Genomic DNA, 14,697 nt, shown 5'->3' with positions numbered 1-14,697 from the left:
TTAAGCCTTGTCATTGGGAGGCAAGGAGAAAACTGCACATTGAGAGATCTGGTAACTCCCTCCCTATGCTTTTTTGGTCTCCAGTTTCTATTGCATCTCCTCAAAACACAGAGAGATGGGGGCAGGACACCACCGCTGTTTTCCAGGGAATTCTGACAGCTTAAGTGATTCTGAAGCTATGGGAAGATGACCTGAGGTAAATCCCCCCTAGTCTGGCACAATGTTCTCACCAGAAGTGAGTGCCTTCTTGAACTGTGATTACAGATGTATGTCTGAGCAGTTTGGGGTTTGCCTTTGGTTGGTTGGTGATTGCTCTTGGGGTCAAAGGCAGCACATTCCTGCTGTTCTCCCATAACCCAAACTGGCTCTTCCACCCATGAGGCAGGTAAAAGCAGAGGAGGTTTCACTGCCCTATGAGGTGGTGGGCTTTTGAGTGACATGCACAGATTGAGGAGAAGTGGGTCGATTGCTGTTAGGGAGAACAAGAGGCAATGGAGAGGCCTGATGGTAAAAACTGTGCAGATGTTCTTCAGTCCAACCATGCTGGATCAGTACCTTACCTTGTCTCATGGGCACTGCCTGTGTGAAGTAAGATTGCTTTTAAATACAGTCTTGATTATGGAACAGAGACTTAATAAGAGGAAAATGTTCTTGGCATCTTTATTCAAGCCTCATCCTTGGTTCTCATTTGTGTCCTTCACCAGCAACTGAGCAGGTTGGGCAAACCAACAGCCGTGTGTTCCCCACCCTCCCGAGGGCATGAGCAGCTCCAGAAGAGATCATCCCTGCTTTCCACCATAGAGCTGGTGCTCAGGGCATGAAGATCTGCTGCAGTCAGACCACAACTTACCAACACACGGGCCAAGCACAGCAGCTTTGGTCAAGCACCCAGCACAGGGGCCCTGTGTGATTCCTGATCATCTTCTGAAGGGTTTCTCCCCTCTCAGTCTCCACAAGGGTTTGTAGATGGAAATCACCAGTTCTTAAAGCTTCCCACTTGCCTTGCAGGGGTTTTCCCTACCTCCGAGCATGAGTTGCAGGCTGGTTTAAGTGGTCAGCTTCGCTCTGTCAGATGCAGGAGCCTCGGGCTGCGTGGTATCATTGGCCACCACCTTGGCTTCCCCATAGGTGTCTATGCATTTCCTCACAGCTCTCAGGATGAGCTGTAACCGTCGGTCCAAAGCCAGGAGATGGGGCTCAGTGAGCACTGGAGCCAGGCGGTCCTGCAGCAGGGATTCCCGCATCACATCACTGAGCCGGTACTCGGGCTCGGCCAGGAGCTGCAGCCGCAGTAACGTCGTCCTCTTGATTCTGGAAGAAATGAGATGTCTTAATGCAAGATCCTAATGCAGCATCCGAGCAAGAACCAGGTGCCTGTGCCCCGGGGGAGCAGGGGAAGGAGGGAGGGCAGAGGTGGGTGAAGGTACTTAACAAAGAACTTTGGAACTGGATGACCTTAATGTTCTTTCCAACCCAAACCATTCTGTGATTCTATGAAATGCTTTTCCTTTATAAAAACAATGAAAACTTGTGCAGAAACTTCTGCTTCTTCCTGTTTTTCCAGCCTGTGGAGTGTTCGTTCTGCAGGTCCCTGTCATCAGAGGGAGGATCATGATAGAAGCTCTGGGTAAAGGGTGTTTTCACCCTGAGTCAGTGCTGGCCCAGTTCCCTACATCACTGCAGGGTGGTGCCATGTTCCCAGGGATGATGTTTATGGGGTGAGGGCAGGTAAAACATGAAGGAGGAAACAAATCTCCTGTCAAAACTGAGCGAAAAGAGGGGATATTTCCTGGCACTGATTTAACTGCAGCTTTTCACCTTCAGCACCACTGAGATTTAAACATTATGTCCCCTTGACAGAAAGTGGGATGGGAAGCCATAAACTTGGAACACTTCTGGGCATGAAACAAAGCATTCTGAAACCATTTATTTAACCCTCAGCAAAAGTGTTTTGACTTCAGCATCTCCGAGACTGAAACTAATGAGTGGTTTTAATTACTGCCCTTTAAATTCTGGAAACAAAGTCATCTGTGTTTGTGGAGCTGTTCCAGTGTAGCTGAGCTGGAGTTTTCAGATGGAAGAAAGTGTAATGAGAAATGAATTAACCAGCTCCAGCATTTACCTTGTGTGCCTGTTATTTACCCAGGGCATCGATTGGGAACAGTGCTCTGCAGCTATAGCAGGCTGTGCTGCCAGGGAAAAGGCTTCTTGCTGTTGCCATTTCTGGCTGAGCAGTCGCTGGATTACACTTGGAAGTGCTCTAGAGGTGCATGCCCTTGGTCTTTGGTCAGTGATGCCTGTTGCTAAGGATGCAGTGAGGCTTTAAACCACAGCTGGAGCCAGAGGATGCTCTGCACAGAGCAGATGTGAACCGCAGCCTCTGTGCGCTCCCCTTCCAGGCAAGGGCTGACCGAGGAGCCGCTGTGGGTAAACACCAGCTGTGTTTGCTCTGCTCCGAGCAGGAACAGGGCTCAGAGGTGGAGAGCGGGATGCTCTGACCCCGTGGGGAATGGCTGACTTCATGATGTAATGGTTACACAAGGAGCAGGCAGGGCACAGGGAGGAGGAGAGATGGAAACCTCTGCCACGGGGCAGCTGTAACCCTGCTGTTGTACCCCATTGTGGGAGATCTGACCCACAGCCTTCCAGGGACTTCATCAGCCAAGAAGAAGCTGGTTTGGGTCTATCTGTGCCTTGCTGAGGGTTTTGACCCTTGCAGGATAAGGACCATCTCTCAATAGAGCAGGGCTGTATTGGTGCCGTTCGCTGTGCTCGGAGCCATGCTGGGAGAGGAGAGCAGCAGCATTCAGCGTGTGGGAGCTGTGAAAGGGGAGCTAAAGATACCAGATTGGACCTGCTGGAAGCCAGACTTGGAGAAGAGCTCAGCTTGGAATGAGACAAATGCGTTCAACAGGGAAGCGAGTGGCCTCTTGTTCAGCATCCCAGTGGCTTCAGTGGTCCCTCTTGGCTCTGCTCAGGTGTACCTGGCTCCATGTAGGAATAAAGAGGTGACCTGAGCAGCTCATTTGGTCAGGGCAGGCTGAAACCTGCGGCCCCTGTGCCGAGTCAAACCTTTCAGCTTCCTTTCCCAGTGTTTTTGGATGTTCCCCTGCTCCAAAGGGATTGGCTGTTGTGGGAAGTGAGGTTATGAGCTGCTCTTCCGCTGTTCTTGGCTGTAGCTGGCTTATTACAAGGTGCGACCTGCAGGTCTTACCACTGCCTTTTAGCAGAACTGAATTAAGAGCTTGTGGGAGATGGATGTGGAAGAATAGGATCTGCCCTGTGGATACAACTGTATGCAGGCCAAATTAAGAGGCAGAGTAAATCTAAACTGCACAATATAGGAGGTGAAGAGAAGGATTCACTACAATTATAAATGAGAAGACCCACTGGGTGCAAGTAACGGTTAAAACCAGATCCAGTAATAGAAGTGTATGAGGAGAGTGCAGTTAACGTTGCCCTGAGGCTGAGATGGAGCAAGGAAATGGGTTAGCATCTCCTGAAGAGAAACCAGAGGTGAGAGCAGCTTTTTCTGTCTCTTAAATCATCAGCTGAAAGGTAAATCTGTGTGAATTAATAGAAAGGGAAGGTAGGATCCAAATAGTAAAATGTATGAGGCTCTTAATGGCATGGGAAGAAGACACCTGGTTTACTTTAATAAGGTTCTACCAGGCTTTTGCTGAGGCTCATGTCAGACAAATGAGGCTGATAGCATCGCCATGAGGTGCTAGTGGGTACCTGTGGGAGGGTTTGAGCCAATGGACAGTGTCTGTTGGTCTACAAGTGAAAGCTTTTACACTTGCAAGGCCTTTTAGCTTCAATGGGAGAGCATCCCAGAAGGATAATTGTGCAACCTTAATACTCTGAGACAGAAGCTTGATCCCTGTGTTAGGGAGAATTAGTGATTCCCATGCACCGGTGTTGAGCCTGCCCCTCGGCTGGGATTAGCAGGGGTCTTCCCCATGCTGCTGGATGGAGCCAGGCCTGGGTGGCTTCCAGCACTAAGCACTGCCAGCCCATTACAAGGACCATCAATGAGTGCAGGAAGGAGGATGGGGCTGGCACTTACATGCAACACTGGGAGAGCGGCGCCAGGATGGAGGTTTCATCATGGGAATGCCGCCCGAACCTGGGGATGAAGCAGAGAGCACGGAGCTGCAGCGCCTGCCCAGCACCTTCCCCTGCCCCACGTCCTGCCCCTGCCTCACCCTCTGGCGTTGTCCAGGTGCAGGAGGAAGCCATCGTCCCCAAACTTGGTGAACATCTCATAGTGATGGCGGTCCATGTTCCCTGGTAAAGAGGAACAGAGATTCCCTTGCATGTGATTAACTATCCTATGTTCCCTTTCAGAGCTGCATAAAGAGGTGTTGCCAGAAGGAAGGATGGAAGAAAAGGGAGGAAGGAAGGGAGGGAGAGAGGGTTATTTCCCCCTTCACCCTACCTATTAGGAAGTCAAATATGGCCATGTCGACGATGTTAAGCAGCCGGTTGCCGTTGCTGTAGGGGTAGATCTCCCTCACTGTGTTGCAGTAGAGCGGATTCACTTCCCACCTGCAGGAGATGGGGGAGATGCACTCAGTGCTTGCTGCTGCTGTGTCCCAACAGCACCCCAAAGCTGGTTTCCCATGCAGAGATGGGACTTGAATCTCCCTCCTTGTGCGCACAGTCAATAGCCAGTGTTATTAGACTAATTATGGGGTAATCTCTCAACCTTGGCCTTTCTCTGCCTGGACATATAGTTTCTGTCTGTCTGTCTGTGTGTCCATACCCTGCTCATCCTCCCTCCCGCATGTTCCGGGCAATGCAGATACGGGAAGCAGCATCATTTACCCACTTACTCCTCTTTTCCATCAAACGAGTAGGACCGGATCCATGGGTTTGGGATGGAGAGCCGTGGAGCCAGGTTGAGGGACGGCAGGAAGGCAGAGAGGGACCCTTCCAGGAGGTGAGGGTTCCCACACACAGCGTACTCTGTCTTGCACATATAGGGGCACTTGGCAAAGAAGCACACATTGCTGGCTGGGACAAGAAGAGAGGGAAGAGGGAAAGGAGCTATGATCCTGCAAGGAAGCTGGACTGACCTCTTCTGCATTGAGCGATGGGGCACCCTGTGCAGAGCCACAGCACCCGCACAGGGAAGAGCTCCTGCCCAAGAGCTCATCTCAGTCTCCCCTCTCAGGTTAAAGCCATTCCCCTTGTCCTGTCCCTGCAGGCCCGTGTCAAACCGTGTCTAACCCCACCTCATGGCAGCCAAGCGCTCACCTACCTGGTGAGACGAAGAAGACGCTCTGCAGGATCTCGTTCTTGGTGACCTCCAGGATCTCCTTGGTGACATTGATCAACCTCCCAACCGTGGGTGGCACCCTCCGGAAATCCAGGATCCTGCTCAAAAGGGACGTCACTGCACAGCGAGTGGGATGGCAGATGCTGTCCTTGTCCTTGCCATTGGTAAACCAGAGCTCTTTTGATCACTGCACCCACGTGGGTGTTGGTTTGTCCTCCCAGATTCGTTCTCACAAGTAGCCAGGATCATTTTAGCCTCTGGACCAAAACGCAGCTGAGTCTGGATTTTGGTATTCTCACAGCTGCTGCCTGGAGCAATCTGGATGTTCTCTAGGATTCGTGTCTTTATCCCTTAACCAGCTTCTCCCACCCCCTGCACACAAGTGGGTTCCTTCGGGAGCTAGAGCCCTTCAGGCCCCTTCTACAATGATGGGTTTGGCATGAAGATGCATTGACCCTGGTACAGCAGGAGGTGAGGAGGCATCGCCCCACTCAGAGCCTTTCATACCCAGCTTATTCATCTTAAATGTTCTTTAAACCCCAGGGCCTGGGGCAAAAGCTGCTGTTGATGGCTGAGTCAGTACCACGGGGTGAACTGGCTCACGCTGTGCTTTGCTCCTTGGGTAATGCCCTCTGCTTCTGAGAACTGGGCACAAAACAGGATTTAGCCTGTTCCTTATTGAGCAATGTTTAAAGAAGGAGAAAAACAGAATCCTTTGCTTTCATCTGCCATCTTTCAGCTCTGAAAACCACAAAGCACTTGAGGAAAGCAGCCCGGCCTCATTTTCTCTACTGGTGGAGCTGGGATGCAGAGAGGAAAGTTGATGGTGGTGTAAGGGCAGAGATGGGAACTCAGCTCTCTTCATTCCTGTACTCAGAGTTTGAGCTACAGGACTAACAGTCCTGCTTATCATATAGATTGGGTGTGGGAACTGAGACCCCCTCCACCATCATCATCGGGGTCACCTGATGTTCAGTACTCATCCCATTGAGGGCTGTTGCCCTCCTCTTCTAATAAGGGTATTTTGGATTATATTAGACACAAAGTGTGCTGGAAGATGTGCCAGGTTCATCACTCATTAGCTGAGGGCTTCAAACGGCATCACTGCTGTTTATCTCGATCCAAAACACGCTTTGATTGCTGATGGAGCTTGTGCTCCATCACCGGGAGGGCACCCAGAACTTATCTGTGCACTCAATGCATGTGCAATGGGTGGCTGAATACCTGACCTGTTCTCAACCTGGATTTCACTTGCCAGCCTGCTGTAGTGCAGTGACCAAGGCAAAGCTGGGCTTCAGCCGTGAGCCAGAGCCACTCGCATCGGCTCCCAAAGGGTGCTGCAGAGCAGTTGCTTGGCTGATGCTGAGCAGCTCTGCAGGGCTGGGCATGGCTCTCCTTGTGCCCAGCTCCCTGTGGGCAGAGGCAGGTCCTTACCTGTCCAGGTGGAAGGCAGCGATCTCTGCATTGTGCCGCTGGAAGTCAACGAAGTAGAAGAAGTCCTCGGGGGTCTCTTCCTCACGTTTCTGCCTGGGAGAGAGCCAGGGCCTTACCCACCCGAGCACAGTGCAGGTACAGACCAGCACAGGGAGCCTGGGCACGGTGGGCTGCCTCAAGGACAGCACACCTGGTACCCAAACCAGCCCCTGCCACGGGCAGGGACCCCTGCCACTGGAGCAGCTTGCTCCAAGCCCCTGTGTCCAACCTGGCCTTGAGCACTGCCAAGGATGGGGCAGCCACAGCTTGTGCCCAGTCTCAGTGCTGGTGGGTGATGGAGGCAGAAGGGCCGTCGGGGGGCTTTAGTGCAATCTGTGGCTGTTTAGACCCACGTAGCAGCACTGGGAAGAGGTGGATGGAAACCAGGGGGAGAGGAGCTGGCTGCTTTCTGGATGAGTGAAGCACCCCAGTGCTGTGCACAGAGAGCAAAGTGAGGGGGCATAACTGAAGAGTCTCAAGGGACTATAGATGAGAGCAGAAGCAATTGAAACCTCCTGTGTGAGGTGCCCGGGACTGATGGCTGCTTCTTGGGAATACTCTGGGGAATCCAAGGATAAACAAGGTAAAATACAAAGCTGGGGAAGAGGGAGAAATGAGCAGTCCCTGACAGCAAAGCTCGCAGGAGAACAAGTGTCCCGAGGCCTTTTGCTGTCTGGTATCTGCTAATAGAGTAAACTCCAGCATCAGCAGGCAGTGTGGGAGCACTGTGTTTATCCCTGCCTGTGCCTGGGATGCTGGGAGCAGCCAGTAATCGTCAAACACTTTCAGCTGTCAAGGTAGGAAGTGCAGGGGAGGGAAGATGCAGGGGGCTGGCCTTGCTGAGGATGCTACACAGGGGGGCAGAGGGATCAGTGGGGCTCTGCTGTGGGCCTTACCTCATGGGCTTGAACATGGCCTTCCCAAAATCCTGGAACCTGAGCACCAGCTTCAGGTGCACGCCGCTGGGCTTCACGACTTGGGGAGGAAACGGGGCGTTAGTGCCTGGAAAGCCTCCGCAGTGAAGCACCGGTTGCACACTGGTGCGATCAGCATCCCACCCCGGTGAGTGCATCCCATTGCTCCTTCCACATCCTCCCCTCTGCTGCTGCTGGTTTTCCTCTCTTCTTCTCCTCCCCTGTGCCACAGAGGAGGTTTCCCTCCAGCACTCTTCCCAACACCCATTTGTTAAGTCCTCTTGGGGACTTTTTCCTTTCCCCAGTAGAGCACAGTGGTGTCCTGGCACCCACATCCCATCCTCCCTGGGGCAATGGGGTTTAACTGGAGGGAGAAGGGTCTGGAATTGCTTGGCTTTATGTTTCCCTTAGGTTAGGGTGGAGGATACGGACTGGGATCAGCTGCAGTGATGGCCTGCGAGGGGAGGGCAGGACCCGAAGGATCACACTCACTCTGGCTGCAGTCACAGGCTCCCAGCAGCGCTTTCTCATCCTGGCTGTAGTCTGCAAGGGCAGGAGGAGAGGTGAGACACACAGCGAGGGGTGCAGTCCCCTTTGGAGGGGCTGAGGCAGCCTGTGGGGACTGAGCAGCCAGGCAACGGGGCCCTGGCATGGCTGGCACCAAAGATGCTGTGTTAAGCACCACAGCATCATGTGCTTTCATGTTGCAAGGTAAGGATGCGAAGCTGCACAGCACAAAACCTGCGGGGATGCTGGCACAGGGCTGGGGGCTTGATGCAGAAGTGACCTGTGGGGGCCTCATCCCCATGCAGCTCCCAGTGGCCCCATAGAACCTCAGCCTGGTTTGTGTTGGAAGGGACCTAAAGCTCATCCACTTCCAGCCCCTTGCCGTGGGCAGGGGCACCTTCCACTAGAGCAGCTTGCTCCAAGCCCTGTCCAGCCTGGCCTTGAACACTTCCCATCCCGGTCCCCATGGCATTTACCAGCACTGATAGTGGTGAACTCTTGCATGTCCTGGAGCAGCCTGGTGACAGCGGGGCTGGAGCGCGGGTAGAGCCCATCCCGGCTGATTCCCAGGTGGAACTGGAGCCAGCTGGCCTCCGGCCGCAGCGGCAGCGGGGCTGATGGGGAGGTTAGGTTGAGTTCCTCCCTGTAGAGCTTGTGTCTCCTGTAAGAGAGTGGTTATAGGGTGAGGATGGAGCTGCTCATTGCTGTGAGTCCAGAGGCTGCTGGGGGGGGCACAAGGGCTCTGAGTGGTACCCAAGGGGAAACTGAGGCAGGGAGTGATTGACTGAGACTGTGCTGCCTTCTTGCCTGTGCAAAGCCCTGGGCGAGCAGCATCAAGCAGGAACACAAGAGGCTCTGTTGTCCTCTCCTTTCCCCATCAGATCTGATAGGAAGAAAATCACTAAGAGCCACACACTGCCTCCGTGACCAGATTGACAGCCCTCGGTCCAGTGAGCAGGGATGCGATGAGGCCATCCAGCAGTGTCCTGCCCATCAAGGGTGAACCCTGCCCTTTCTCAGCAGGTAGAGCTAAAGGGGCCTCCCAGGTTCAATAATAACCCTAAAGTGTCTCCGCACGTGACCAGCATTGGGACCCCCATGGCAGGGACCCACACTTTGCTAAGCTGCAATTGAAAGGTCGCAGAGGACAGAGCTTTAGCTTCTCATTAACAGCCATGTACAGAGCAGCCGGTCCTGATAAGAGGCAAACACAGCTCAGTTTGGACTGAGAGTGCCAAGATAGATCCATAGAGAAAACAGGAGCTGGATAACGAGTGGGGCATTAACCAAGGCTGGGATGGAGCAACTGAGAGAGGGAGGTGCCATGAGCCTCGCTAGACCCAGTCTGGACCCTTAGCAGAGCACGAAGATTGAAGAGAGACTTTTCCATGCCCACCTTTTCCCCCATTTTTCCCAATTTTTTCCTATTTTTCCTATTTTTTCCTATTTTTCCTATATTTTCCTAATTTTTTATGCAAAAGGGAGATGAGAGAAGCTTTTCAAGCATGGTGTGACATGGGAGCAGTGCTGGCACCCACAGGCATGGCAGGGTGTCCTCTGGGACGGCTGCCTAACTTGGAGCAAGTGGGTGCTGACCATGCACTAAGGAATGCATGGCCAAGGAGCTGGTGGCTGTAAAGGGCTCGTGGATGTTGCTGGTTTGTTGCTTCCCTGCTCAGACCAGCAGGAAAAGGATGGGTTTTGGTTGGTTGTCTTTTCCCGTCATCCTTTCCCATCCAAGCAGGTTAAGCAGTGTGGTTAGTCCGGGCTAACCATGGGCAATGGATGAACAGTCCTGGGAGGGATGGACACATTTCAGTAGCATCCTCAGAGAAAGCTTGGAAGTGGAGAGTAGTGGCAGAGCTATAGGTCAGGGCCCTCTCCCTCTGTGTTTGCCTTTCAGGTGGATGAGGTCAGCCGCAATGCAAAGTCCATGTGTGTGCGGTCAGAAGAAGCACATCTCTCTGTTGGTCCTGTCTCCCTTGGGCTATCTGCCAAGCAGGCAGAAGCTCCCGAAGGTGGGGACAGGACACGGGACATGCTGAGGCTTGCTGTTGGTCTGGCTGGCAGGCTGTGCATGATGCTACCAGCTCTGGTGGATGTGCCTTGACCTTCCAGCCTGCATTGAGGCACAACCTTACCCCCCCCCCCATGGCCAGGGACATAAAAGCCACAATGTCATTTATACGAATGACTCAGGATTTTCCCTAGGGAAGCTGCCCAAATATTTTACCATATTTGCTCTCCTGCCTCCCATCCACACAGGCTGTGCCCCCTGGGAGGGCAGTGAGCAGTACATCATTGAGGGGGGAACATGCAGTGATTGTGCAAGGGGAGGCAGCTCCCAGCCCCTTCCCAGCCTTTAAACCCTAAATACTGCTCCCTCTGCCTCCCGCTTTCCTAAAGGATTCCTGGAATATTTCCCTGTAGGAACAGATCTCTGCACAAGACACCATATAAAACCCGGATTCATTTCTACCCTGCTATAAATAGCCCCGGGGTTGCCCAGGCTCTGCTCAGCCAGCTCGATGTGGGGCACGGCATGGGGTGATGCTGGTCACTGGTGTCCACTCACCGCCAGTACCAAGCCAGTTACAGGGTTTGGGGTTTTGGAGCGGCTCCTTCAAGGATAAAAATAAGCTCTGGGGTTTCTAAGGGTGTTTTTTAGGGTTCTGGAGAGGTGTGGATGGTTTTTATGCTGTTTCCTTCCTGCATCCCCATTGGGCTCTCCAGCTGGTTCTGCATCCTGCAGTAATTCCTGGTTCTAATTGGAGTGCTTGGGAAAAGCACGGTGATGGGCAGCAGCCAGCACATGGAGAGCACTGTGGAGGCAGGACAAGTGCTGCTGTGCTGCCCTGGGTGTGGGTATCCATAGGCCATACCCTGGGTCCATTCAGTGGGTTGGCAGAGAGTCCCCATCCAGCTGATGTCTATCTGTCCATGGAAATGAAGACAGGCACACTGTGCTGTAGGTACAGGGTTAAGCTATAGCTTGTTCCACTCCAGAGGAGCATCCCAACACTCAGAAAGCTGCTTGCCACCAGGCAGACCTATAAGTAAGTGATGCAGAAATGTGCCATCACCCAGCCAAGGTGAGGAGAGGATGGAGCAGACACTTGCTCTGCACCTCTTCCATTGGGCCATGGATGCAGTCACATCTTGGTACCTTCAGTTCCCAACAACAGCAGCAAACCTATGGATTGGGAAGAAGCCATGTATTCCAGGTCCCACGGAGGATGCTGCCCTTCGCTCTTGGCAATTATAGGGATGGCTCACTCACATTGGAGAGGATGTGGGCTCTGCAGTGCTACTGGTGGGGCAGAAATTCCTCCATGCCCACAGCAAGTTAATGGTCTTAGGACACCCATGAGCTCTGGCAAGTGCTGCCTCATTATAGGTTCCATTTGCAGTGCCCATGGCAGGAGAGGTTGGGTGTCAGCTCAGCCTGTGTGTGTTCTCCAAAGGCTTTACCCACTTATGAGCATCATAGGTTTAATTTCAGATTGGCTGAGGGGTAATCAATGCTTCTGTCCCTTCTCCTCCCCAGAGGTGCAAAGTGAAACCAATCGAGGGCAAACGGCATCACCGCTTTCCTGCTGACCACATCATAACCAAACCTCAGAGCAAAAGGCAGCGTGCAGCCACGGCTTTGTCATAAACAGCAGGTTTAGACAGCACAGCTGGGGAATGCAGCCCTCTCACCAGCCAGGCTGCTCCCCAGGCAAGGCTGGTGTGCAGGTAATGTCAGCACTGCTGCGAGTGCTCAGGTCTTCTGGAGGTGCTCAGGAAGCCATCAAGCACATGCCATGAGCTTCTTCAGTTCAAATCCCTCTTTCCCACTGGGCTTTTGCTTGGGAAACATCCATCTTGCCCCCGAATCCTGATGTCTTTGTGTTGGAAGGGACCTTAAAGCTCATCCAGCTCCAAGCCCTGCCATGGGCAGGGACACCTGCCACTAGAGCAGGTTGCTCCAAGCCCCTGTGTCCAACCTGGCCTGGGAGATGCTCCAGCACCGCACAGCCATGGCCAGCCCAGGGGGTGCTTAAGGATGGGTGTCTGGGAGAGCTGCCCAGAAAGGGGGTGCTTGGGGGGTATCTGTGCAGGGGGTACCCGAAAGGGATGCAAGGAGAGAGGGTTCCCAGGAGATGCCCACACAGGGGGTACCTGTGCAGGGGATGCCCAGGCAGTACTCATGAGGGAGTGCCCAAGAGATGCCCATGCAGGGGGTGTCTGGAAAGGGATGCCTGGGAGCTGCCTGCACAGTGGGTGCCCATGCAGGGGGTACCCAGGAGATGCCCATACACAGAATGACCAAGAAGGAGGTGCCCAGATGCTCATTACAGGGGGTGATCGGGAAGGGGGTGCCCAGGAGATGCTTATAAAGGGGGTTTCCATGCAGGAGGTGGCCAGAAGATGCTCATACAGAGGGTGCTCGGGAGATGCCTATACAGGAGCTGCACATACAGGGGGTACCCAGAAGATGCCCATACAGAGGGTGACAGGGAAGGGTACCCAGGAGATGCCCATACAGAGGGTGCCCGGGAAGGGTACCCAGGAGATGCCCATACAGGGGGTGCCCATAGAGGGGGTACCCAGGAGATGCCCATACAGGGGATGTCCATGCAAGGGGTGCCCAGGAGATGCCTATAAAGGGGGTGTCCATGCAGTGAGTGTCCAGAAGATGCTCATATACGGGGTGCTCGGGAGATGCCTATATGGGAGATGCCCATACAGAGGGTGACCAGGAAGGGGGTACCCAGGAGATGCTCATACAGGGGGTGCTCGGGAGATGCCCATAGAGGGGGTGCTCGGGAGATGCCTATACGGGAGATGCCCATAGAGGGGGTACCCAGCAGATGCCCATACAGGGGATGACTGGGAAGGGGGTACCCAGGAGATGCCCATAGAGGGGATACCCAGGAGATGCCCATACAGGGGGTACCCAGGAGATGCCCATAGAGGGGGTGACGGGGAAGAGGGTACCCAGGGGATGCCCATAGAGGGGGTGCCCGCGCAGGGTCGCGGCTCGGCCGCGTCGGGACGCACCTGTTCCAGCGAGCCGCCTTCCGCCGGTAGTAGCGCAGGGCTTCGCGGGCTCCCAGCAGCGGCTCCGCGGGGCCCGGGGGGGCGGCGGCGCGGTACAGCGGGTGTGCGAAGAGGCGGCGCAGCGCGGAGGCGGCGCGGGCGCGGGGCGGCGGCTGCGGGGCGGCGGCGGCGGGCGCTGGGTGGCGGCGGGGGCAGGGGCAGCGCGGGGCTCCCGCACTCAGCTCCCGCCGCGCCCGCGGCCAGAGGTGGAAGTAGAGATCGGCCGCCAGCAGCGCCCCGAGCAGCAGCAGCACCGCCGGGCGGTCCCGGCGCGGCCCCGGCATGGCCGGTGCGGGAGCCGCGGGCACGGACAGCGCCGGGTGCGGGTGCGGGAGCTGCCGCCGCCGCCGCCGCCTCCCGGGGCAGGGCGCACGGGGGAGCTCGAGCGGCGGAGCCGGGGGGTGCGGGCACCTCGGGGCGGGGACCGGGCAGGGCGCTCGGGGCCCGGGGCGGGGGATCGGGGATCGGGGACGGCGTGGAGGGAGCCGGGTCCAGGTCCGGGTCCGGGTCCGGGTCTGGCTCCGGGTCTGGCTCCGGGAGAGGCTGCGCTGGGACCGACGGAGCAGCCCCGGACTCCGCCGCCCGCCCCTCCGCAGCACCCGGAGCAGCCCCGGTCCCCCCCCGCCTGCCCTCGGCCCTTCGGTGCTTGTTTCTCCCAAAGACGGAGAGTGCCCCCCCGGGTAAAGCCTGTAGCCGGGGCTCCGAGGCCGGTGCTGCGGGGGTCTGGGGGCTGTGTTAGGGTCAGTGTACGGGGATGGGGTGTGTGAGCACCTCCGGGTGCCTGGGCAGGGCTTGCGGCCGTTCCGCGCTGCTTCCTGGCGCACGGCTCAGCCTCGGCTTTTATTTTCTTAATTCCTAAACAAACGAGTTGAGGAAACTCCTCCCTGCAGTTCGCTGGGAGAGGCTCGGCCGCGGGGATGTGCTGGGGCTGGGACCCATCCAGCTCAGCGTGGAGAGCACAGCGAGCGGCAGGTTGAGGAGCACCATGCCAAGGGAGGGACATGGAGGAGAAACTGGCTGTAAACAAAGGGAACGTGACGAGACTGGGCTGGTGCTGGCACTCTGCTGAGGGGAGGACAGAAAAAAACTGCAGGAGGGGATAGTCAATGGTGTTTTCATATGGCTGGAGCAGGGCTCGGTTTTGCTGCAAGGGGAGGCTCTGGGAAGTGCTGGGTTCGGGGGTTTGGGGTATGCAAACAGGCATCAGAGGAGCTGTTGGCCAAGCATCCATCCTAGAGCCTGTAGTGCTCCTATTGCCGGGGAGAGAGATTGGTCCCCTGGGCTGGCCTGGGTGGTAGCATCAGTCCCCTCTGTCTCTTGCTCTTTGGAAGACAGGGTCTAGTTAATGCTCTCATTTAGAAATGCAATTTCTAAATTGCTCTTTCTTTTGATATTTAAAGAGTTTGGGTTCAGGCTTGGGGGGGGGGGGGGGTG

At 55.3% G+C, this 14,697-nt stretch overlaps 1 protein-coding gene across 1 annotated transcript; it reads right to left on the bottom strand.

Annotated features, from left to right (window-relative positions):
• Positions 1 to 635: 635 nt before the first annotated feature.
• On the bottom strand, positions 636 to 14,266 carry FAM20A (FAM20A golgi associated secretory pathway pseudokinase). The gene is given in 14 exon segments (XM_061377469.1): positions 636 to 1,311; positions 4,070 to 4,129; positions 4,209 to 4,290; positions 4,442 to 4,551; positions 4,839 to 5,019; positions 5,267 to 5,382; positions 6,719 to 6,811; positions 7,654 to 7,732; positions 8,164 to 8,214; positions 8,655 to 8,839; positions 13,225 to 13,561; positions 13,564 to 13,762; positions 13,765 to 13,932; positions 13,934 to 14,266. Coding segments are annotated over 14 exon segments (2,259 nt in total). The 3' UTR covers positions 636 to 1,046.
• Between the last annotated feature and the right edge of the window lie 431 nt (positions 14,267 to 14,697).

The sequence above is a fragment of the Neopsephotus bourkii genome, unplaced genomic scaffold (assembly GCF_033783945.1).
Source record: "Neopsephotus bourkii isolate Nb327-2 ecotype Australia unplaced genomic scaffold, CSIRO-AGI_Nbou_v1 NB_1749, whole genome shotgun sequence".
Lineage (NCBI taxonomy): Eukaryota > Metazoa > Chordata > Aves > Psittaciformes > Psittacidae > Neopsephotus > Neopsephotus bourkii.
Note: the sequence above shows the minus strand (reverse complement) of the source record. Positions and strands in the feature narration are given on the sequence as shown.